This window comes from Nicotiana tabacum, chromosome 17 (genome assembly GCF_000715075.1).
Source record: "Nicotiana tabacum cultivar K326 chromosome 17, ASM71507v2, whole genome shotgun sequence".
Lineage (NCBI taxonomy): Eukaryota > Viridiplantae > Streptophyta > Magnoliopsida > Solanales > Solanaceae > Nicotiana > Nicotiana tabacum.
The window spans coordinates 93,279,699-93,304,929 of NC_134096.1; the positions used below are offsets into that span (position 1 = coordinate 93,279,699).

A 25,231-nucleotide genomic window follows, 5' to 3' on the forward strand; every position below is an offset into this window, starting at 1 on the left:
ATCATACACCTTTGAAAAGTCGCAGGTGCATTACAAAGACCGAAGGGCATTCTCTTGAACGCATACGTGCCATAAGGACATGTAAATGTAGTTTTCTCTTGGTCTTCTGGGGCTATAGCAATCTGATTATACCCCGAATAACCGTCCAGGAAACAGTAGTATTCCTGGCCAGCTAATCTATCAAGCATTTGGTCAATAAAAGGAAGGGGAAAGTGGTCTTTCCGGGTGGCATTGTTCAGTTTTCTGTAATCTATGCAAATTCTCCATCCAGTGACAGTTCTTGTAGGAATTAAGTCATTATTTTCATTAACTACTACGGTTATCCCCCCTTTCTTCGGCACACATTGAACGGGGCTTACCCATTTACTATCAGAGATTGGAAATACAATACCTGCATCAAGCCACTTAATCACTTCTTTCCTTACCACTTCTTTCATGATTGGATTTAGTCGGTGTTGGTGTTCTACACTTGGCTTGTGTCCGTCCTCCATGAGGATTTTGTGCATGCAGAAAGCTGGACTAATGCCTTTAATGTCAGACATTGTCCACCCAATTGCTTGCTTGTGCTCACGTAGCACCCTTAATAGCTTTTCTTCCTGTAATTTAGACAAGTGAGCAGAAATAATAACAGGCAAAGTGTCAGAACTTCCCAAATAAGCATATTGAAGGTGAGGGGGTAGGGGTTTATGTTCCAAATTTGGAGCTTTTTCAATTGACGGCTTTGGTGGAGGGGCCACTTGGCCTATTCAGGGGCTCAACCGGGATTATTCCTTGCATGTAACCACATGATGTATCTAGGATATGCATCATCTCCTCAACCTCATCATCCATCTCCAAGCTATCAAACATCATGATTGCTTTTTCTAAACAGTCGTCTAGATATACACTCGTGTCAAGAAGTTTCTCATCCACCTCCACCACAGATATCATAGAGAGCTCCTCATAGTGGCGGGGAAGTTGGATTGCTTTGTAGACATTGAAGACTGCTTCCTCGTTGTCCACTCTCATAATCATTTTCCCTTCTCTCACTTTAATTATTGCATCGCCAGTAGCCAAGAGAGGTCGTCCCAATATGATTGGAACTTGTTCATCAGCCTCGAAGTCTAGAATAATGAAGTCAGCTGGGAAGATGAATTTTCCAATTTGCAGCAGCACATCTTCAATCACTCCTTCGGGGTAGGCTATGGACCTATCAGCTAATTGCAACATCACGGTGGTTGGTCTCGGAGCTCCCAGACCTAATTGCTTAAACAAGGATAAAGGCATCAGATTTATGCTTGCACCCAAATCACACAGAGCACGTCCCACGTCAATATTACCGATTTGTACTGGAATGGTGAAGCTGCCAGGATCCTTAAGCTTTTGGGGAAGCTTGTTTTGGACCCTTGATGTGCACTCCTCAGTAAGTGCAACCGTCTCGAACTCAGTCAATTTCCTCTTATGAGCCACTATGTCTTTTATGTACTTAGCGTACTTTAGAATTTCACGAAGTACATCCACTAATGGAATATTTAATTGAACCTGACTCAACATGGAGAGAAATTTGTTGAACATGCGATCGTCATTCCTTTTCTGCAATCTTTGGGGGAAAGGTGGTGGTGGCCTTGTAACCTCCATTCGCTCTGAACTTGCATCATCTTCCTTTGACTCTTGTGTTGCCTTAGGTGTCAACTCCCCCAGGTATAGGTTTTTCTTTTATCTTCCTTGGCACTTCCTCTAGTTCCCTCCCGTTTCTAAGTGTAACTGCATTAACTTGAGGGTTCTTCTCTGTATCACTGGGAAGTGAGCCTGTAGGTCTAGTATTTTGGTTTGCTGCTAACTGCCCCATTTGCCTCTCAAGATTTCTGAAATCGGTCCTGAGCTGTTGATTGTCTAGCAACAACTTTTTCAGCAAGTCATTCGTACTTTCTTCCATTTGTTGGGGTGGCTTCTGAGGTTGAGTAAAATTCCCTTGAGGCCTATACTGATTCTGTTGACTTCCGCCCCATGAGAAGTTAGGATGATTCCTCCAGTTTGGGTTGTAAGTGTTCCCATATTGCGCATGTTGATTCATAGGACCTCTGTTTTGTTGCCCCACATAGTATATAGATTCAGGATTCGTGGGGCACATGTCAATCATATGACTGTCTCCGCATAGTTCGCAACAAATAGACATCTGCTGTACATGTTGCATTTGTTGTGTTGTCATTCTATTCATCTGATTTGCCAATTTTGCTATATCGGCTCTCATGGCGGAAAAGTCATCAAGCTCAATCAAACCGGCGGCCTTCTGTTTAATTCCCCTTCGTGAATCCCCCTCTCCTTGCCAATTATGGTCATTAGCAGTGAAATTATTTAGCAAGAGTTGTATTTCACTATACGGTCTTGCCATGCAACTACCCCCACAAGCTGAGTCAAGATTCATCTTTGATGCTTCATCTAACCCATCAACAAAAGTGTGACCCAATACCTCATCAGTTTGACAATGATGCGGGCAGTCTCTGAGTAGCTTCTTGTATCTTTCCCAAGCTTGACGAAGTGTCTCGCCATCCCGTTGTTGGAACCCAAGAATTTGGCTCCTCAGCGACTTTGTCTTCTTAGTTGGGAAAAACTTGATCAGGAATTTCCTTGCTAGATCATCCCAAGTGTGGATAGAGTTCGCGGGCTCCTTTTGCAACCATTCTTTAGCTTCCCCCAACAGTGAAAAAGGGAATAGTGTCAGCCTGACATAGTCCTTGGAGACGTTCGGATAATTGTAAGTGTCCGTGATTTCCAAGAAGTTCTGAATATGCCTCTGCGGGTCCTCATGAGATAGACCCACATATTGTCCTGTGGACTGAATCAGCTGTACCATGTACTGTTTGAGTTCAAAATGCCCAGTGATATCAGGCTTCACAATAGCCTGAGTCATATTCGCAAGATTGGGCCTTGCGGCTTCAATTACCGGACGCTCTTCATTGCCTGCCATATCTATTGGCTGTGGTTGGACTGCGATGTCCAACTCTCTTTCTATTCTCGTTCTAGCTTCGTGTTCCCTTCTCACTCTATGTAGTGTTCGTTCGATTTCTGGATCAAGAGGAATGAGGTTGTTTGCACTTCTACTCCTCTGCATTCGAGAGAAGACCCTGCGTTGACACAAACCAGGCAAACTGAAAATTAAAACTTGAAAACAAATATCTAATAAAAGCTTAACTTAGTCACGTAGCTAATTTCTAAGTCCCCGGCAACGGCGCCAAAAACTTGTTACGGCCAAACACACTCACGCAAGTATACGTGGTCGTCAAGTAATAAAGTAGTGAATAAAGTATCGTTCCCACGAAGACTTATGATTAACTTTGACTAATTCAAACTCGAATAGCTTATTGATTCAAGATATTTCTAACAAAATATATAATTTTCTAACTTACTACCTACGGACGATCAAATAATGAATCGCTAAGAATTCAACACAACACTTAAATAGTTTTGTTCAACAATCAATAGGATATAATATTCCAGGGTCACGGGTCATCTAACATTCATGTTGCATTCGTATTTTAAAATAGCTAATTGATTTATCTGAATTGTTGATTCACAGGGTTAATTTCACTCGTAAGAATCTGTCGAGTTCTTACTCGCATGCTCAAGTTAACTTAATACCTATATGTCTATGGAATTAAGTTTAACAAGAACTCATTTACAATTCCTGTATTTTAACCGAGTAAGGCAATTAGGTATATGTCTATCCTAATCGCGAATCCTTTCCCCGATGCCCGGGTTTTGAAAACTTACTCTATTTACTTCTATATGCAATCTAGGGTTCCCACTTTCGAGTTCAACTCTAGATTCGTAGATAGTATTTCACTGTTAATTACTCAGCAAAATAATTAGAAACAGAATTAAATAAACAACCCAATATGATAAACCCAACGTCGTCAAATTAAACTTCAAACATCAACATTCATGTATACCCATGACCCTAGAATAATAGGGTTCTTAGCCACTCATATTCAGGCAATCATCCCAAATTTCATAAGATTGCATAAAAATCAATAAAAGAAAGAAAGGATAAAACTCCAGACGAATTCCGTGGTCTTTGAACTTGGTTATAGCCTTTTTTCTTCTCTTCTCCCCGTCTCTCCTCTACAAGAGGCGTTTTAAAGCTTATATATTGCGTCCAAAAGTTGTAATCTAGAGTTCTCCTAACTCTAGTCCAAATCGGCTTCAGGGGTTGATGCTAAGGCGGATGCGACGCATCCACCTCGTCCTCCATTTCTTAACTTTGCATGTGAGGGTAGACGCGACGCATCCAGCCTTCTCTTCTACTTCCCAGTTTCGCACGCGATGGCGAACGCTATGGCCCAACTTCACTGCTAAGGTTGCACGCAGGATGATGTTTTCCTAGGTTGGATGCGACGCATCCAACCCTTCTTCCTCTGGCTAAACCACCTTTTCTTCATATTTTGCACTCCGAACACCTTAAATCGTCACACATAACTTAATTAGTCATCAAACCAATAATTACACCATGTTGGGAGTTTTAAAGATTAAATAACATCAAGAAGTGGTTAAAACATGGGTAAAGTAACATCAACACATATCGAAATATGCCAAACATCAAGGGGGTTATGGGGAGAGAATAAATAGGAATAAAGTCAACTCTTGATGCTCTAGTGTCATATTAGAACTATTGTACTCAAAAAGTCAAATCATTGCATTGTTGATAATTTATACGTGTTGTGGGTAATTGTTGGTCCCAATTGATGTGTGATTGATTCATCTTAGGCCAGCTGGAATATCCCTTTTTCTAGTGGAGGTGAGAATTGCCTTAATTGCTTGAGGACAAGCAAAAGCTTAAGTTTGGGGGAATTGATAGGTAGGGATTTTGACCGCTTATTTGCTCTCTTTTACTTGCGTTTTAGCTCAAAAATGCTTAAAGGTATTCTCGGGAACTAATAAAATGTGCTTTCGTGCAGGAATATTGGGAGACGAGCCAAAGAAGTAAAAATCAACTCATAAAGGAGTCAAAAATGGACAAGGACCAAAACAAGGCAAAAAAGCTCACAGTGCAGACCGTACAATACTGTGTGCGGCCGCAGAACAATGAAACATCACCTACACAAAGAGCTAGGAGTGGAGATTCAATTGGCTATTGATCTATACTGTGACAGCAAGGCTACAATCCAAATTACAGCCAATTCCATATTTCATGAACGCACCAAACACATTGACATAGATTGTCACTTTGTTAGTGAAAAAATTGTTCAATGAATGGTGAAGACACAACATGTTTCTACAAAAGAACAGCAAGCTGATCTACTTACTAAGAGTCCAGGAAAGCCACAACATGATTATCTGCTATCCAAGCTGGGGTTGAAAGATGTATTTCAACCCTCAGCTTGAGGGAGGGTGTTGAAGGATCGTATAGGAGTCACGTCTGTTAAGTGGCTTCATTAGTTAATTCAGTTAGTCAGTTAAAATTGTTAGGTGACAGTTGTCACCACCTAAGTTAATAGAGAGAGTTAGTGGAAGTTAGTTACTTGTACATAGCTACTGTACACGAATGAGATACGGTTGATTTCAATAAAAGAAAAATGGGTTCATTCTCTGCTCAATTCAACTTTTCCATTTCTGCTCCTAAACTTGATTGAAGGTTCTAGATCTCAACAGGTCTTTTGTCTTGGTTAAATTTCCTGCAGTCATTCCATAGAAGAGTGATCTGATCAAAGGTTGTGTTCATCCATCTTTGTGCATGTCTGAGTTGCTCAATCGGCAGATATGCCATCTCTCTTACCTTCTGACTGCAACTAATCGTGTTGTCACCTTGCCTGCAGATGTAGTTTTATACCTATGTCGTTAGTCATTTATGTAATTTGACGCAATATAAGTACTTAAAATGGGAGAGGTATCAACATTCTACAGTGAATAGGTGAAACGGCAAACCTACATATATAGACTCCACTGGGTGCTCAATCACTTCTTATTTTTAGACAGAAGCACTATGTTTTTCATATAGGAAAAAGTATCATATATACAAATTGATTGATTGAGCACCCTTCTTTGATTAGTAGGAATTCCAGATATAAGACATAGGTGGTAATCTCCATCCTTAGGTTTGGCGTATTCTTTCCACTAGGTTGGTTGTATTGGCATGGTAATGAACTGGTAAAAGGGCTTAAATAAGAATGAATTCTAATAAGGCCCATGACCTTGTCACATGATGAAGCAAGGAATGCAAATTTGCTTGTGTATTGCTAACAAGCAAGATCTGCCTACTGGGTTAAGTAAATCTATATATGCATATTTACTGATCAATTTTATATGTACTTGCCTACTTGCAACAGGTCAAATATGAAAATTTTAAAAACTATATCCACATGTATTGGAAAACTTGCTTCTCTAACTATAAAGCAGTTTTGATATGAAAACACATATGAATAAACATGCACCAGAGGAATGAGCAATGAGCTCCTCTAATCTTCGTTCTTATTGTACCTCATTTTTTCTCTACGGTGAGTTTCTAAATTAACTTCTTTGACTTAGAAAATAATTGAATTATGATGCATAGGTTTCATTATGAGTGACTTCTTGAAGACTATATTTAATTCTTTGGACACGTTAAAGTGTTGATGTGTAACCCAAAGTGAGAAATCATACAAAGAAACGTCGAGAGCTAGTTCTGTTTTTATGCTAAAAATTTGACTCTTGAGAGCGGCCACGGCACCAACAACTTCACTCTTGAGATAATTAATACTTGCATAGTTAAAATCATATTTCAACGCAATCAACATAACAATCAATCAACTATATTTCAATTCAAAATCATTGGAGGTAGAGGATCCTCTATAGAAAGCTCTTTGTAGTATTTCAACACAATGAACATAATAATCAATCAACTATGTTTCAATTTGAAGACTACTTGAATCTTCTATATCTGTTTCTTTCAACATAATTTTTACAAATTGCCATCATAAAGTGTTCTTCATCTCCTTATTAGAAGGATGACTTCTACGTCTCGATACTAATTAAATACTTGACATTTAAGAGTTAACCAGCAAAAAGCTCAATTAATTAGAGACTTCTTATAGCTTGTGGTTTGTAGTTCCATTCTTAATTGTCCATGTGCTTTCTTCAATTCCACTGAATATTCCAACTCTTATATACATGTAAAGCGTGTATTAGCTTAGCCACAAAATATATAAGAGGCCAAGATTAAAGACTTCATATTGCAAAATTTTAGGCAAAATACATAACTTAACCCCCGAACTATGACCCAAATCCCTGTTACATACTTTTTGGGAACGAATATTACTTTACACATTCAACCTTTTCAAAGTGTATCTAAGACATACTACTTTGCCCACGTGGACAATGCGTGTTTTCCCAACGAATGAGTCGCGTGAACAGAAGAATTTTGTGTCAGATGTCAATTTTTTAAGTTTTTTAATATTTTAAATTGAGTCATCTTCTTCCTTTTTTTAAATTCTGCCATGGCTACTCCTTGAGCTCCACCACCCGATCTTCTTCTTCTCAAATAGACATAGCACGATTTCTTATATCTCTTCTCGTTGATTAATTTTTAATTTTTTTTTTCCAGATCTTTTATCGAGAAATTTAGATTAGATTCAGCAGTTAAAACTTTATGTAACTCCGCCAAAAGCTTGCCTCAACCTTTTGCATAAAAGATCTTTTCTTTTTTTGAAGAGAAGCTTAACTTGAGCTTTACCTATGGCGAAGCCGAATTTTCCGGAAGCAAGAATTTTTCGAAATTATTTCCAACCATTAAAGCTTGATTCAATTTCAGCGGAAAAGTTGAAGTTTTGGGTATGTTTTCTGGTGATTTTTGTTAGTTAATGATGACTTTGTTATTAAGTAAAAGGTGGAGGAAGAGGCTATGTTGTTTGATGGTGAAGAGAGGAGTAAGACAACCATGGTAGTTTAGATGGGGAAGATGAGAGGTATAACTGTAATTTTAATTATTTTATTTTTAAAATAACACGTGTCACTGTTTGATTGGTGCGTGATATTACACATATTCTGAAAAACTGGTTAAGAAAAAAGTATTGTGTTTTAGATACACTTTGAAAAAGGTTGGATATGTAAAGTAATATTCGTTCCGAAAAAATATGTAACGGAGATTTGGGCCATAGGTCAGAGGTGACAACTTATGTATTTTGCCCAAACTTTTACAATATCTTTGAATTAAAGGCAAATGCAGTGTGCACCCTTATCGATTAAACATCTCATTTTCTATGGCCTTACTTTATTTATGGGTTTTATTTCGTTCGCTTTATATCTAAGGACACCCCAATTTCTACTTAACCGCTACAAAGCACTAAGATAACGTTAAAATTTGCATGTATTAAGGTTAAGATGTAATCTTAGTAACACTCCAATTCGAGCTTTGCTTCATTCGCTTCGCGGGAGCCGCACAACACATAATTGGAAATCAGAGGGCCCATACTACCTACCTAACCCTTCGCTCCAAGGGACCGTAGATCCAACTAACAGAACCGATTCGGGAATTGGTGGGATGTCGTAGCTTTAAGAAATAGGGGCGGAGAGGGGAGAGGGCCGGCTGAACCTGCCTTTTCAATCAATCTCCGGCCGCTCAGTGCCGCTATTGGTACGAGTTGTAAGCCGCTATTGGTACGAGTTGTAAGGAGTCTTGGTCTCGAGTGCAACACGTCATATCATCCACGTGTCAGCCTCACGCTGACCTTCACACGCTTTTGCTGCTTTATCCCCATTTCTATTTCTTTTTTTCTCTTCTCCTTTCCCTTCTCGAATTTGTCAAAACAAGTCATGATTCGTTTACTCAGAATTGCTTTATCTTTATTTATCTTTTTAAAAATAATAATTTTAGATAAACTCATTCCTCAGAGCAAAAAAGTTTTTTCTTTTTTTTTTAACCTTCATGTTGCATGCTTTCTGCCCCAAACTAATTTTTATTTTCTCTGTTTTCTTCTTGCTTTGTCAAAATGTGTCCGTTACTCAGAATTGCTAGTCCTTAAATTTTAGTTATATTTAAATAAACGCATTCATCAGAGTTAACAAGCAATTGGAAAAAACAAACTCTTATAATGTGTCGTTTTCAAGCATTAAAGGTGGATTTCTTCCGTGATTTAGTCATTTTTCTTTTCCCTTTAAACTGGCTTAAGGAAAGATAATTCAACAAAACTTTTAATATATAAAAAATTGTTATTAGAGAAATATGTGGCCTTAGTTATATCCAAATAATAATCGCATATCCTACAAAGACATCACATTAAGTTATGGTCACCAAAAAAAAAAAAAAAGGCTTAACTGAGAGTAGTATTGCTTCCAAAAAACTTTAGAAAGGAAGTGTCAAGCTCTATATAGTTTGGAATAGGAAGATTAAGAAGATAGGTCCATACGATAATTTTAAAGTTAATGAGTGGTTGATGATGTATTAATTATCCAAGGGGAGGACCATTTAAGGGGTGAGATTTGTTAGGAACTAGTCTTGTAATGAAGATTCATTAATTTAGTGTAAACCATACTTTTGTCAATTGTATTGTTTCTATTTTGTCCCTTTCTTGTTTTTCTTTGATAAAATTTCTGTGTGGATGACAAATGATTATACCTAATTCCACAAACTCCAAGTGCACTTAATCAATCATCTAAAGATCTACTAGGACTAAGACTGCTCAAGAGAACTTACCACTGAACTAAATTAGAAAGAATTTATTTCATTGGAGAAGACTTTTAAGTCACTTGTCAAAATTTTAAAAGTTTGTTAGAGTAGTATGAAGACATGAATTATCTAACTCTAACTAAGGGTCGTCTCGTCGCTAAAGAAATATTGACCGATCAAGTTGAAGTCTTCAAATCTAATTATTTTTTGAGAATTCAGGAAAAAATAAAAAAATAGTTAGATTTACCATTGGTAATTGAAAAATAGCCACAGTTTCAAAAGTAATCAAAATTTAGTCACTTTTTCATGTAAAAATAAAATCTGAACAAAAACACCCATAAAAATCCGGAAATATTCCAGCATAATATGCTAGAGTTCGAATTTTTTACGTATGAGCTTCCAGCATAAAGTGTTGGAGTTCCAACATAATATGCTGCAAGTTTATAAGCATGAGCTTCATAATCTCGCATATTATGCTGGAACTTTTCGTGTTCCAGCAAAATATTGACTATTTTCAATGACTTTGTAAACGCTAACTATTTTTTAATTATCAGTCCGAAAGCTGGCTAGCCTGTGTTATTTGTCTTAGATTTTACCTTCTATGGGCCTTCGTTAAGTGGTTGTACTTTAAAACACAGCTAACGTTAAATAGGTTAAAGTAAGTACTATAAAGACGCAACTAATTAAGGTTTTAATTGAAAGCAATTTATGTTTATTTCTTAATTCATATGGCGGAGAAAGATTGTTAAGCAACATAAATTGTACTCCAATACTTTTCATGCATGCCAAACTTTATTTTAAGGAAAACGAAAATTTAGAGAAGCGAAGGAAACATGGTTTGCCACAAAATTATATATCAAAATCAAGCTTTCTTCTTCATTTCTCTTGTCCCCTTAATATAATTGCCAGCACTTAGATGAGGAATTGGCTGTTTCTGTGCTGATCATCAATCAATATCTTAAGTTAGTCCCGGTAAAGTTCCCAGACGGCGTACATTTTTTGAAACGGGTAAAACGACATAAAGATTCCTTTATTTTTGTTTCTTATTTAGTGTTTTGAATTAAGAAAAATAGGACATATTATTCCTACATGTTTTATTAGTAAACGACAGTAAATAAGGAAGATCCAAACTGTTAATAAAGAACATCTTTTCCTTGCTTTCTATTATGTATGCTCTTACATTTGTGTTTAGTTTCCTTAAATATTTCCTACCGTCCACTTTAATTGATTTTATTTTTTGTTTTTACACATATTAAGAAATTCACTTTTTAGAATTAATTAACAATGAAATTGACCATATTAACCTTAATTAGTTCATTGAAAATATAATAAATACTCCTAAGTTAATTTTTTCTTGATATTTGAAAAATCAAATATTATGAACCACACAATAAAATACTAAAAAATTAATTAAATTGAACCGAAGGAATTATCGTTTTATCAAAAAGTATCAATGTATTTTCGTCAGAAAGGTATCATTAGGCTCAGCTGTTTCACTAAAGGAAAACTAAAATTCTTCAAAATGCTGACTTTCTCTCCCTTGTGAACCCACCCAATAAAATAGAATTTCAATTATCCTTAATCAGCGAAACTCGACACTTAAATAGGGACGTCGACAGTGTGTTTGTTTGTCTAAATGTAATTTCAAAAGGACTGTCCCCAATTAATTATTGGGCACTGTTCAATGAAGGACGAATGAGTTTCTTTCAAATCCATGATTTGTTTTAGTAGTGGTGAAAAAAGTTGATGTTGACTCTACAGACACTATTTTTGACGGGATGTACCAGGAGAAGAAACTTATGATGGATGCAAACTAGGTCAAATTATAATCCAAAAAATTTAATTTTAAAAAATTAAATTTATACGCGGTTTTAAGGATATGTGGACCAATTCAATACAAGTGATTAGCAACGTTAAATGATTCAAATTAAAGATAGAATAAATGGCCAAACCAGTAGTAGTACCGAGTTCGGGCTCGGTTGCGAATCATCAGATCGAGGGTCGTAGAGCTGTTGGGTCTACAAGACCAAATAGTGCCGACAATTCGGGTTTTGAACAGATTCAACATGGCATGCGAAACTACTAAAGGGGAAATAACCCTACCAATGAACATAACCGGGACCATTCAGCAAACAAAATTCTATGTGATCGAGGGGGATATGACATATAATGTTCTATTCGGTAGACCATGGATTCACAACATGAGGACAGTACCATCAACACTACACCGGGCACTGAAGTTCCCCACACTGGGAGGAATCAAGACGGTTTACGGGGAGCAGTCGACCGCAAAAGAAATGTTCGCGGTCGATGAGGTGATTTCGCTGTCCGCACTCTCGACATCAAAGAACACGAAGTCGGTTAGGAAGGAAGAAACTAAATAGCAATCACCAATACCGGCCCCGACCGAACTGGAGAAGCAAGAAGCAGGCGAGGATGATGATTACGGAATCCCTAGGTCGTTCATCACCCCTCATGATTCTGATGCCATAAAATCAACGGTCGAGGAGCTGGAGCAAGTCATATTGATCGAACACTTGCCAGATCGGAAGGTATACATGGGCACAGGTTTAACTCTCGAGCTCAGAAAAAAACTCATTGAATTCCTTATAACTAACATAGATTATTTCCTTGGTCCCATCTTGATATGACAGGGATCCCGCCAGAAATAACCACTCATAAGCTGAGCTTGGATCCGAAGTTCTACCCGGTTAAACAGAAGAGGAGTCCTCAGTCCGTAGTCAAGCATGCATTCATCAAAGACGAGCTATCCAAACTCCTAAAATAGGTTCCATTCGGGAAGTTAAGTACCCGGATTGGTTAGCTAACGTAGTGGTAGTGTCTAAAAAGGGGAATAAGTTAAGAATGTGCGTAGATTACAAAGACTTGAACAGGGCATGCCCTAAGGACTCTTTTCCTATGCCTAACATCGATCTCATGATCGATGCGACGGTCGGGCACGAGATACTCAGCTTTCTCGACGCCTATTCCAGGTACAACCAAATCCTGGTGGGCATGGGCGATCAAGAAAAAACTTCCTTTATCACTAAATTCGGCACTTATTGTTATAACGTAATGTCGTTCGGACTAAAGATCGTCGGTGCCACCTATCAACGTCTAGTAAATCGGATGTTCGAAGAACAAATAGGAAAGTCAATAGAAGTTTATATTGACGACATGTTAGTTAAGTCCCTGCGAGCAAATAACCATTTGAAACATTTGCAGGAAACCTTTAACATACTAAAGAGATACAATATGAAGCTGAACCCGGAGAAATATACATTCAGGGTCGGATCCGGAAAATTCCTTGGATTCATGGTGTCCAACCGAGGGATTGAGAACAATCACGATAAAATCAAAGCTATAGAAGACATCACCGTGGTGGACAGTGTCAAGGCCGTTCAGAGGCTAGTCGAGCGCATAGCCTCCCTGGGCTGCTTCATATCGAGGTCTTCCGATAAGAGCCACCGGTTCTTCTCATTATTGAAGAATAAGAATAACTTATCTTTGACCCCGAAATGCCAACAAGCTTTAGAAGAACTCAAACGATACCTTTCGAGTCCACCCTTGCTCCATACTCCGAAGGCGGATAAGCAGTTGTACCTGTACTTAGCGGTATCCGAGGTAGTGGTAAGTCAAGTCTTAATCCGAGAAGAGGAAGGTACGCAATTTTCTATCTATTATGTTAGTAGAACTTTAGGCGAGGCCGAAATAAGGAATCCTCACATGGAAAAATTGGCGCTCGCTTTGCTAAGAGCCTCCAAAAAGTTAAAGTCATATTTTTAATGCCACCCCCATATGTGTCGTAACTTCTTACCCACTAAGGAACATAATGCACAAACCCGAGCTTTTGGGCTAGTTGGCTAAATGGGTCGTAGAAATTAGCAGGTACAATATCGAAAATCGACCCCGAACTGCCATCAAATCATAAAATTTGGCAGACTTCGTGGCCGACTATAATTTACATCGGCCTTAAGACCCGAAGTCAAAAAGGAATTATTGTTATCCTCGGGGACTTCCTAGGGGGTCTAGACCCTCTTTACGGACGGTGTCTCGAACGCAAAAGTGTCCGGACTTGGCATCGTGCTGAAGTCGCCTACGGGTAACGTAGTTAGGCAATCTATTAGAAATGTAAAATTAACTAACAATGAGGCCGAGTATGAGGCCATGATTGCAGGTCTCGAATTGGCTAAAAACCTTGGGGCGGAGGTGGTCGAAGCCAACTACGACTCCCTCCTTGTGGTAAATCAAGTCAAAGGGTCGTTCGAAGTAAAAGACGAACGAATGCGAATGTATTTAAACATATTATAGGTAACGCTGCATCAATTCAAGGAGTGGACCCCACATCACGTACCCCGAGATCAAAATAGCGAGACCGATTCTTTGGCTAACTTGGGGTTATCGGTTGATGAGGATCAATTCAGCTCAGGAATGGTCGTACAACTCATAAAATCGGTAGTGGAGGAGTCATGCCGAAATAAACTCAACACGTTTAACTTGGGATTGGAGAAACAAATACATAGACTATTTGAATACTGGGAAGTTGCCCCCGGATCCTAAAGAATCGAGAGCTCTACGCACGAAGGAGGCCAGGTTCAGCCTGTCTGAAAGGACTATGTTAGAAGAACATTCGACGGCCCGCTCGTCATATGCTTGGGACCGGGAGATACCGAAAATGTTTTGAGAGAAGTCCATGAAGGCACCTGCGGAAACCATTATGGGGCAGAATCTTTAGTTCGTAAGATAATCAGGGCCCGCTATGACTAGATCGACATGGAGAAAGATGCAAAGGACTTTGTACGAAGATGCGACGACTGCCAAAGACACACACTGATGATCCATCAACCTAGAGAGCTACTTCATTCGGTCTTGTCCCCATGGTCATTCATGAAATGGGGAATGGACATCGTCGGTCCCCTACATGGGCACCTGGTAAGGCTCAATTCATACTGTTTATGACTGATTATTTCTCTAAATGGGTCGAAGCTCAAGAATTCGATAAAGTCCGGGAAAAAGAAGTCATTAACTTTATTTGGGACCACATAATATGCCGGTTCGGGATACCTACCGAGATCGTGTGCGATAATGGGAAGGAATTCATCGGCAGCAAGGTAAACAAGTTTTTCGAAGACCACAAAATTAAAAAGATACTCTCCACACCCTATCACCCTAGTAAAAACGGACAAGCAGAATCTACAAACAAGACCATACTCCAAAACTTGAAAAAGAGATTGACCGATGCCAAAGGGAAGTGGAAAGAAATTGTGCCCGAAGTCTTGAGGGCATACCATACAACCTTGAAGCGCTAATACCGATCAAAGTGGGAGAACCGAGCCTCGGGTTCCGATATGCGACAGAAGAATCAAATAGTGAGGCCATGAGCATGAGCCTGGAACTATTGGATGAAAGGCGCGAGGCCGCCCTAGTCCGGTTGGTCGCCCAGAAATAACAGATAGAAAGATATTACAACCGAAAAGCCAACCTCCAATACTTCAAGATCGTGGACTTAGTGTTAAGAAAAGTAACACTACATACCCAGAATCAGAACGAGGGGAAGCTGGGCCGAATTGGGAAGGGCTATATCGAGTCATCGAGATTACAGCTCGAAACAGGAAACGATGCACAACTACCGAACAACTGGAACGTGAAGCACTTAAAACGGTACTACTACTAAGGTACGATCTCATTTAGCTTTTTATAAAATTATGAATCGGACTAACACTTGCAGGCAACGACCAAAGAAGAATGTGACTATTAGGTCTTAAATCACGCGTAACACTCTTTTTTCCTTGAACCGGTTTTGTCCCAAAAGGGTTTTCCTGCAAGGTTTTTAACGAGGCAATAGTAAATCGTGCTAACTTAGATTCGAAGACCAGTTTTAAATCGGAGTCAATGGTTGAATTAATAGTATCCGAGCCCTCTCAAGATCGACCTCGAATACTGGGGGCCATCACCCTCTGGTTAAGCTTCTTAGCAAGAAAAGAAAATAACTTTATACTTAAACAACCTAGGCTTGGTGGGTAGGATTTATTGTAAAGGCCAAACGGTCAAGTGAATAGTACCCGCGTAGGCCACTTTAGCCATAATACAAGTTTTTACATGCTTTCGATCATGTAGTTTACACACAAAAATGAAAGAATGGTTCCACCTTGCTATTACGTATTTTTTTCTCTTAAAGCATCGAGCCTAAGGGCTATCCCTATTCGGGGACTATCAAGCCCAATGGCTACCCCTACCCGAGCCTAAGGAATATCCCTATGCGGGGATTATCGAGCCCAAGGGCTACCCCCACTCGGGGACTGTCGTCTGAAATACGTTTGGGAAACTCAGGCTATCAAATCCCCAAAGCACAAAAACCATTACGTAGTGCCTAAACCTAAAATGCTATGACAACCCTAAAAACGGCTCGGAGATGTCTAAAACCCGTGATCAAAATATAAGGCCTTCAATAAAAATTCAAAACCTGCCAAAAGGTTACCCTCGGCAAAAGCATCGTCTAAAAATACTTAAGCATCTTAGGAAAAATTCCGGTCTCTCCGAGTTTTCAAAGCTTCGAGCAAATAAAAATTGCATCGAAGTCAGGCTCTGTTCGGACCTCCGAAAAACAAATGACTTATTACTACATTAGATTCTATGTTAAGGCATTTGCAAGAATAGAAATTATGAAAAGATGCTAATGAAGTAGAGACTTGAAATTGCCAAAAAGAAAAAATTTATATATTCCGGAATGTCTTTACAAAGGCCAATAAAAAATGACATCAAAATAAATAAAAAATATACACAATACAAGAACTAAAAAAGTTCTGAGGCATTTATGCCTGATCTTCGTCGGGGCCCGATTCGCCGCCAGAACCACCGGAGCCTTCGGATCCCTCTGCACCTTCGGGCTCGAAAAGTTTCTTTGCCTTGGCCTCGAGCTTTATTTCTTCCTTAATCTCGGCCGACAAATCGAAGCCTCGGGCGTGAATTTCTTCGAGGGTCTCCGTTCGAGGCACACGCCTCACATATTCGGTATTGGTCTTCAGGAGGACCTTTGCTGCTTCAATATCGGCCTTGTATTGGGCCACTATTTCTTTGGCATCGGAAGAGGTTTTCTCCAGCTTGGACCTTGTTGCTTCGAGCTCTCTACCAAGGGCATCCTGTTCTGCGGAGGCCGAGCTCAGTTGTGCTCGGAGATCTTCATTTAGCTAAGCCCGTTTATCAGCCTTCTCCTTCACCACCCGATGTTGAACCTCTACTGAAGATAGCTTTGCCTAGGCGGTTTCCTTCTCTGAGGCTAGCATATCAATCTTGCTCTTCCACCCATCGAGCATGACTTGGATCTCATCCATCTCCTTTCGGAGTTGGTCGATTTGGTCGATCTTCTGCTGGACCTGCGATATTTTATCATTAGCCACTACGACTAGTTCCTCGTTTATAACTTCAAAGACATTTACCTTTTTAAACAAGTCGGCATGCTCATGCCTCAGGACCGATGCCTCTTTCTGAGCTCTATCCAGCTCGGCCTGAAGGTCCTTAATGACCCCGTCTTGTTGCTCGATGAGGATCTTGTACGTATCCCTTTTCTGAGCCTGCTCCTTGAGCTCAAGCTCGAGTTGATTGACCTTGACACAGTACCGGAGGAATCTTTCATGATGAAGTACCGAGGCCTTCAAAACAAAGAAAGTCGTGAGAAATATCCAAACCTAAGTAAATTTAAAAAAGATGTAATGACGCCTTACCCAGTTCAGCGCCTGCTGCACCTCGTTGAAAAGACACGGCACGTCCACCTTTTTCATTTTTTCCTGGTCCTCGTCGATCATCATGCATCGGAGGTAACTGGCTACTCTCACGGGAACAGATAAAACCCGGGCATCCTCCAGAACAGTGAGGATAACCGATCTCTTGCGACCGAGGTCCACACTCGGAGCAAGGAACTAATTAATCAGTTTTGGGCTCAAACTCGTCTCCAGCTTCTGATGATGTATCCTTCTTCAGGTCTTCCAGGTCTCCCAGCCTAGAAAAATCTTCCAAAGTAGACGAATCTACGCCATCAAAGAAAGAATGAAGAGGATCATCCACGCCATGAACCCCTTTATTGGATTTCTCTTTCCCTGCTTGGGCCTCCTCAAGCATGGACTCAGTGTAGGAGGGCGCCCTTATAATCTCTATTACATTGGGCGCTTCCTTCAGAGTGGGCCAGCATCTCGGGGGGTCCCACCCCCGGTCTCCATGTCGACCTCTCGAATCTGAGGGAGGTCGGCCTCACGAGTCTCCCCCTCGGCTGCCTCCTGCTCCCCGGGAGGGGGCGATCCGTGGATAATAAAAATGTCGTCTTCTTCCGGCTCATCCCTGAGCTGGAGAAGCGAATCGGAGTCTGGCACCCTGGAGCTGGTGCTCTTCCTGGGCTTGCGAGCCACCCTCTTCTTTGATTTCACCTCAGGACCCGGGGAGCCCAAAGCTTTTCTTTTCCTTTCCTTCTTTTCCTCCGCGGCAGCCCCCGGCTGTCCCGTAATGGGGGGATCAACGGATTAGGATACGTCCTCGTTCCCTTCCAAAGGCCTAAGTTCGGTGATCTTAGGCAAACCTATAAAACAAAGAGGAGTTAGTATGATGTGAGTATTATCGTTACACTCATTACCAATAAGCTATATCAGCTCTTATCTCTCAAATCGATTCGTCAATCAGATCGACTTTGGCATGTAGAATAAAATATGTAATCAACCCGAAAACTTCTCTTAAATAGTAGGAGGCTTTTGCACATGGAGTAGAAAAACTCACAAAACTCAAAAGCATAATGATAGAAGGAACAACGGCAAATCACGGAGAGGAATTTGGTTTGTACAAGATTACCAGAAATAGGTCTTGATTGGAGTTCAATGCATCATTTGCAAAGTATATATATAGAGTCATCACAAATCATTTGGATCTTTTGCAGCACTACGCGTGTCTGTATAATTTTTACTCGGTATTTAATATTCTCATTGGATCTGACTAATCCGGATTCTACTTCCATAACTCGAATTTGAGACTTTTATTTACGAGTGGAGGGATTTTATCCATCCCATTGCAATTTTTAGTGGTGCGTGTCTGTAAATTAATTCAATTGCAGGTTACTACGAGCTTTAAAAACAAATTAAAGGGAATCTTATTTAATTAACATGCACCTCTTACCAAATTTTTCCTGTTTTGAACACAGACTGTCAGATTCTTTATAACCTCTCAACTAATACCTCAATCATTTTATTAACAGACAAAGACTAATAAACATTTTGGAGAGTACGAACCTTATATACTGCATAGTAATTGCAATTATTATTAATCAATACGACTTTGGTCCGTTGTGTTTTTAGGATCTAAATCTAAATGATGGGGATCGATTTCAAAAAACTGACAAAATTTGGGCTTATTGGTAGATTTTGGTGCATTTGCGGTCAACGAGTATCTTTATCCGTTTAATTCCTGTTAGCAATATTTTAATTGAGGCTTTGTTTGCGTTGGATTCTATATAGTAATAATCTAATGTTCTTTGGGAACTTCAAATTTTCTCCAATTCATTTAATTCCTGTTAGCAATCTAATGAGACTAAACTCTTGAAATGTAAAACATGATAAAGAACAACAATAGATAAATTTCGAATGCAATTGAATAACGTAATATGCTACAATAAAATATAAGTTGGGGCATCAAATTTGGCGATCATATATATATATATATATATATATATATATATATATATATATATATATATATATAGAACGCGCTGTCACTTTATTCTTCGGAAACTAGGAAACTATGGTTGGACGAAGTTTTAATTTGCACCGCGATCAATGATGAACTAACACGTAGGCATAAGCATGCACGTGCAGAGTTTTATTTATTCTGATATTGATATAACTTAATGAAATGTATGTATGTATGTGTGTATATATATATATATATATATATATATATATATATATATATATATATATATATATATATATATATATATATATATATATATATATAAGTAAAAATAAAAAATTAAATTATACATGAATATTGTTTTAATTTGTTTTGTGTTTAGTAATTAAGCTCAGACCATGCATGCACACATCAATGACTGTTATTTATGCACGTATAATTTAATTCTATATTTTAGCAGTATCAATTAAGTATATTAAGGCACCTAGAAATTTATTTAGAGCAACTTAGGCCAAAAGTTATTTTGTGCCTGGCTGATTAAAGACTGAATTACTAGTACAAAATCTCATCTTAGTTGGCCCCTATAAATATCAGTCCAACTAACATTAGTTCCTCGTCAAAATCCCACATCTAAAAACCACCCTATCTCTCTTCTCTCCTTTATTTTCCCCTTTTCCCACTCTCATAAAAAATGGATAAAAGAACATGCAATTCTCAAGATGTTGAAGTTAGGAAAGGTCCTTGGACTATGGAAGAAGATTTGATTCTCATCAATTACATAGCTAATCATGGTGATGGTGTTTGGAATTCCCTTGCTCGATCTGCTGGTAAATTAATTAACTAGGACTAACTTTTTTTTTTTTTATTAAAAAGAACCCTAAATACCGTTTCGTCATGTACACTTGTTCTTCCTCTCTTTTATTTCTTCCTTTTATTAAAAGAAAATTTTCTTACACGAGAATCAGGGTTGGGTAACGGGAAAGAATAGTGTAAATAGGAGACAGATCAAGGATTTGAAATTTATAGGTTCTTACAACGGCCTCAAGTTAATCTACAATAATAATTGAATTTACAGCCAAATATTTTTAATGAATATCTTAATTGGTATATATACAAGATATAGACGAAAGTTATTGGGTTCCCGTGAATATATATATATATTCTAGCTCCATCTCTGGTGTAAATTGAACTTACACCTATTATGTGGCTAGAAGACTCCCTCCCACTAATATATATACCTCTAGACCATAACTTTAGTAGTTCCTAATATTTTTTTCTTGAGTTTACATATATTAAATGTTACTTTTTTAAATTGTGGTAGGTCTCAAGCGTACTGGAAAAAGTTGTAGACTCCGGTGGCTAAACTATCTCCGGCCGGATGTTCGGAGGGGAAATATTACACCTGAAGAACAACTCTTGATTATGGAACTGCATGCCAAATGGGGAAATAAGTGAGTTAATTAATAAATTTGCTTCTAGTGTTTTGATTATTACATCAAGTGAAATATATATATATATAGTTGAGTAGAAAATTATAAAAAAAGTGGTGGAATTTTCTCCTTCAAGTTTTTTGATTCTCCCATATGTGTGTCTTTTGTGTTGAGTGGACAAAGAGAAATTTTCTCAATTTGGTTATGAACTCGTAGCCTAAAATCTCTTAAGTCCATAACCTGTTCATAGAACTAGATTCGGCATGTGAGAGAGTGAGGAAGAATTCGCAACGTGCGGAATCTAATACCAAGAAATTGTTTTTTTTTAATTTACAGTATGAAAAAGAATATACATATAACTTCTGACGGACTTAATTATTAGTCATACGACTTGTAAGTTGTGTTCAAAGATTTTATTCTACAGATGTAACTTCGTACATCGATCTTCTAATATTTTCTATTTTTGGGAAGATTTGAATTACTTTTCCTCAACCATTTTTGGGATTACGGCTTGATTTGACAGTCTAAAATGCTTTAAGATTAATCACGTAAAGGGTATTCCGTCCAGGTTGATTAACATGAAAGTACAAACCGTTGTCACTTTTGCAGTAATTACATTAATTTATTACTATGCTTTACAATATACAAAGAAAAATAATATGATTAATTACAAATTCATTTGGCCACTATAAATACTAAACAAAGACAGGGATACAGCCTTGCATTATACCGGTGGATATTACTTATTGATTTCATACATTTTTACACTATCAGTATATTTTTGTATTATCATCTTATGTTTTAGATTACTAATCTCACTTTTTAATGCATAATTACATATGATTATTTTTTAAGTGCCCCAAAGTTCTCTAATATTGTTAGTATTTTAATTAAACCCATGACATATTGTGAACGAGCTGAGCCAAAGAATAGTAGTTTCCATTTAAAGAAGAACCCATTGAACCACATGCTAAGGCCTTTGATCTATGAGTTGAAAGATCGAAGCAGCAGCTCTTTCTCTAAGTTGCTTTGATTGAAGCAGACAGCTACCTTATTCTTTTGGCTTTTTATGAAGACAAGGGCCCCCTCTTCCTACCCTAGGTTTTTTCAGTCTCAGTTTAAGTTATATACACGTGGTTGTAAAGAATTTATGTGTTGTAGGTAACATATTTTACTTTCAAGATTATAATTCTGAGGACCAGTGGCGGAGCCACATTAAATCAAGGGTGTCAGACACCCTTTCGCCGGAAAATTACAATATATTGTTAAATAATATTTTTTATTTGATATATATTTACTATACGTTGACTCCCCTTAACTTTTAGATATATCTAACTATTTATATTTTGACACCTCTTGATAAAAATTCTAGCTCTGCCAATATGAACCGGGTCCTAGAAATGAAGTAAAAAAGAAAAGCAGTAAGTTTCAAAAATAGTAGATCGTTAGCTGTTAAATAAGAAACCTTTAGCTCGAATGCCTGGGGTGGGAAGATTGGATAAAACTAGCTAAAGCTCAGATTAAGGCGAGATTAGGAAGAGTCACATTGACTTCTTGCTTTGATATTCTTGAAAGAGAAGATAGAAAAGTGGAGAAAGAATTAACAAGATTGACCCACAAAAATCATTCAGTGTGAACTAAATTTCTTGCTTGGCTTTCTATTAATGACAGGTTAGTTATTATTTTTATTAAATTATCAATTAAGTAGTAATTATCAAAAAATTAATTGATTATATTAATATTGTTTATTGTTAATTAGCACTTAAACTCTTTTTACTTATCGGTGAAAGTATTCTTTTCCTTTGTGTTGTCGGGAGCCCCAAGGAGGTTCATTAATTCTTCATTTTTTAATTGTTCGCAGATCATTCTATTTCCTAGTTTTTGGACCAATATTTTAAGTGGGTGGCCGGTATTACTAGGATGCGTTCTATTCTTACCTTCACATATTATAAAAGAAATTTCACGTGCTTAGTGCCATGAAATATTCAAGCTCACACGTGAAAGGATGTTTAAGACGTAATTAAATAACTAAAAATATATCTTCTCTAATATTATATGTTTTTAGATAAAACACTAGAACTAATTATCGTATCATGTGTCTAGTACTAATGTATAATTTACGTTACCAAAAGGTTATAAGCTAACCAATTTATATTGTCTCCATTGCTGACGTTCATCAACCAGGGCCGCTGACTCTTATCGTAATGTATTTTGTTGAACTCTTTATTCTTCTGGAGGAATAAGAGAATATAAGAAGTGAGAATTTACTTGGAAGTTGGGGTTTTTGTGGCTTTCCTTAGTATCAAAGTTATTTTGATTATTGAGTTTCCTTTATATATAAGAAGTGGAGGCAAAATTAGACTTGAATTTCAGCCACAGAACATGGACACACCCTTAATTTTCAACAACAAATTAAACGTGACTGAAAACACTTACTCCCTCCGTTACAGTTTATATGAACTTATTTCCTTTTTGGTCCGTTCCAAAAAGAATGATTCATTTCTAAATTTGGAAACAATTTAGCTTAAACTTTCAATTTTATCCTTAACGAGAAGCTTTTATAATCACACAAATACTCAGGACCCCCTTTTTGACTTGTTTAGGACCACAAATTTCAAAAATCTTCATTTTTTCTTAAACTTCATACTCAGTCAAACAAACTCACATGAATTGAAACGGAGGGAGTGTATCAATGTGGAGTATTCTAGTGTTCTAATTTCCATTCCACAGCCATATTGCTATAAATAATTACCAAAATCTTAGAAGATCCCATATATTGGTGGTGGATTCATAATTTTTAAGTCATGGGTGCTTAACTATTTTTCCTCTAAATTTGCTATTGACATTGGGTGTTCAGTTAATATATTTAGATAAATTACCAATTTCTTTTATATCTAAATATTAGTGTTTAGTTCCAAAGTTAATGGGTACTTAACTAATAGTGTAAATATTTTTGACACTACTAATGTAATTAAGTTAACCTAGTACTATGACATGTTATCATTTTTATCGGGTTACCAGCGTAACTATGTAACGTTTATCATACAGGTTTATCTGTAATTACCTTATAATTAAGTGACTTTTGTACAAATACTTTATATACTTATATAGTGTAAAGAATTTAAACTAATCCTTTTGAATAGGTGGTCAAAAATTGCAAAGCATTTACCAGGAAGAACAGATAATGAGATAAAGAACTACTGGAGGACAAGGATTCAAAAGTACATTAAGCAAGCAGATCAAAGCATGAATATTAGACCATCATCAAATTCTGAGCACAACCATCATCAGCAAGCAAGCACAAGCCAAGCTTCTACTGAAAATAATACCATTGAAACCTACTCTCCACCATCTTACAATGGAAATAATATGGGCACTACTAATTTTCAGGCCAATTTTCCAGCTGAAACAAATGAAAATATTTGGAGCATGGAGGACCTTTGGTCCATGCAATTGCTTAATGATGCAACCAACTAATATATAGCTATATATGTAAAGCGTTAAAAATTCCGAATCATATTCCCATGTCTCTCCTGCTTCATGAGTCACTGTGTAATACAACTATAAAACTTATGAGTTTAACTTTTATGTTTTAACAGTATTGTAAATAGATACACAATCAAGTTACTTAAGTACAAGGTAATTACAGATAAATTTCTATGATAAGAATTACTCCACTATTTTGTAACTTGATAAAAATGATGCACAACTAACTTGCTATCACATGTTAAACTATACATTAGTATTATTGTAAAATATCTTTACAGTATTGTGTATCGAGCATGCTAGAGGGGGATTCTAGAAGTAGGGAAAATGTAATTAAGGGAAATGACGGTGATCAGCTAATCCATCAAATCATGAACACTTGGAAAAGGGTTTAGTTCCTTCCTTTTTTTTTCTAATTATACTATGGATAGTTTTTCCTAAAACAAACATGCAATAATTATGTTTGTCTTAATCTGCCTCTAAATCGAAAATGTGATGGGAACCTGTGGTAATCACTTGAGAGGTTTAATTTGATCTTGTTTTATTTCTCGGGACCTCTAGAGTTAGTTTCTGTAGAAGGAATGGTAGCTGTGCACGGTATCCATTTGAATGGGCGCAGGGACACATGCATGCATCATGATTCATGCACATGGGCGTAGCTAGAATAGACGCTATGAGTTCCACCGAATCCATCATTTCGGCTTAAACTTTGTATATATATTTTAAAAAATTATTTAATATGTACAAATAATATATTTTGATCGAATTTGAACTCATTAAATTCGATGGGATGTGATAGAATTCTAAATTTAAACCGATAAAGTTTAAATCCTGAATCCACATCTATTCATACATGCATGTCTGCAAAAGAAGTATGGGACATGTATTATATGTTGTCATTGTAAAAGAAAATTGTATTACCATCCATCAAAATGAAATTAGTAAACTAAAAAATAAAACAGGAAATGAACGGGGAAAGGCAATAAAGAGTAAATTACAAAAAGTGAAATACGTTACCTAGAGTAAAATTTTC

At 37.6% G+C, this 25,231-nt stretch overlaps 1 protein-coding gene across 1 annotated transcript; it reads left to right on the forward strand.

The window, feature by feature from the left end:
- The first annotated feature begins 19,882 nt into the window (after window positions 1-19,882).
- On the forward strand, window positions 19,883-24,308 carry LOC107765438 (MYB-like transcription factor EOBI). Its single transcript, XM_016584086.2, has 3 exons — window positions 19,883-20,109; window positions 20,604-20,733; window positions 23,856-24,308. The coding sequence occupies exons 1-3, from the start codon at window positions 19,974-19,976 to the stop codon at window positions 24,187-24,189; spliced, it is 600 nt and encodes a 199-aa protein (XP_016439572.2). The 5' UTR covers window positions 19,883-19,973; the 3' UTR covers window positions 24,190-24,308.
- Window positions 24,309-25,231: the final 923 nt, after the last annotated feature.

Bases quoted from the DNA above. Each gene is read 5' to 3' on its own strand.
- LOC107765438 (XM_016584086.2), top strand. From the start codon at position 19,974: ATGGATAAAAGAACATGCAATTCTCAAGATGTTGAAGTTAGGAAAGGT. The intron at 20,110-20,603 runs GTAAATTAATTA...AAATTGTGGTAG, and splicing joins TTCCCTTGCTCGATCTGCTG to GTCTCAAGCGTACTGGAAAA. The intron at 20,734-23,855 runs GTGAGTTAATTA...CCTTTTGAATAG, and splicing joins CATGCCAAATGGGGAAATAA to GTGGTCAAAAATTGCAAAGC.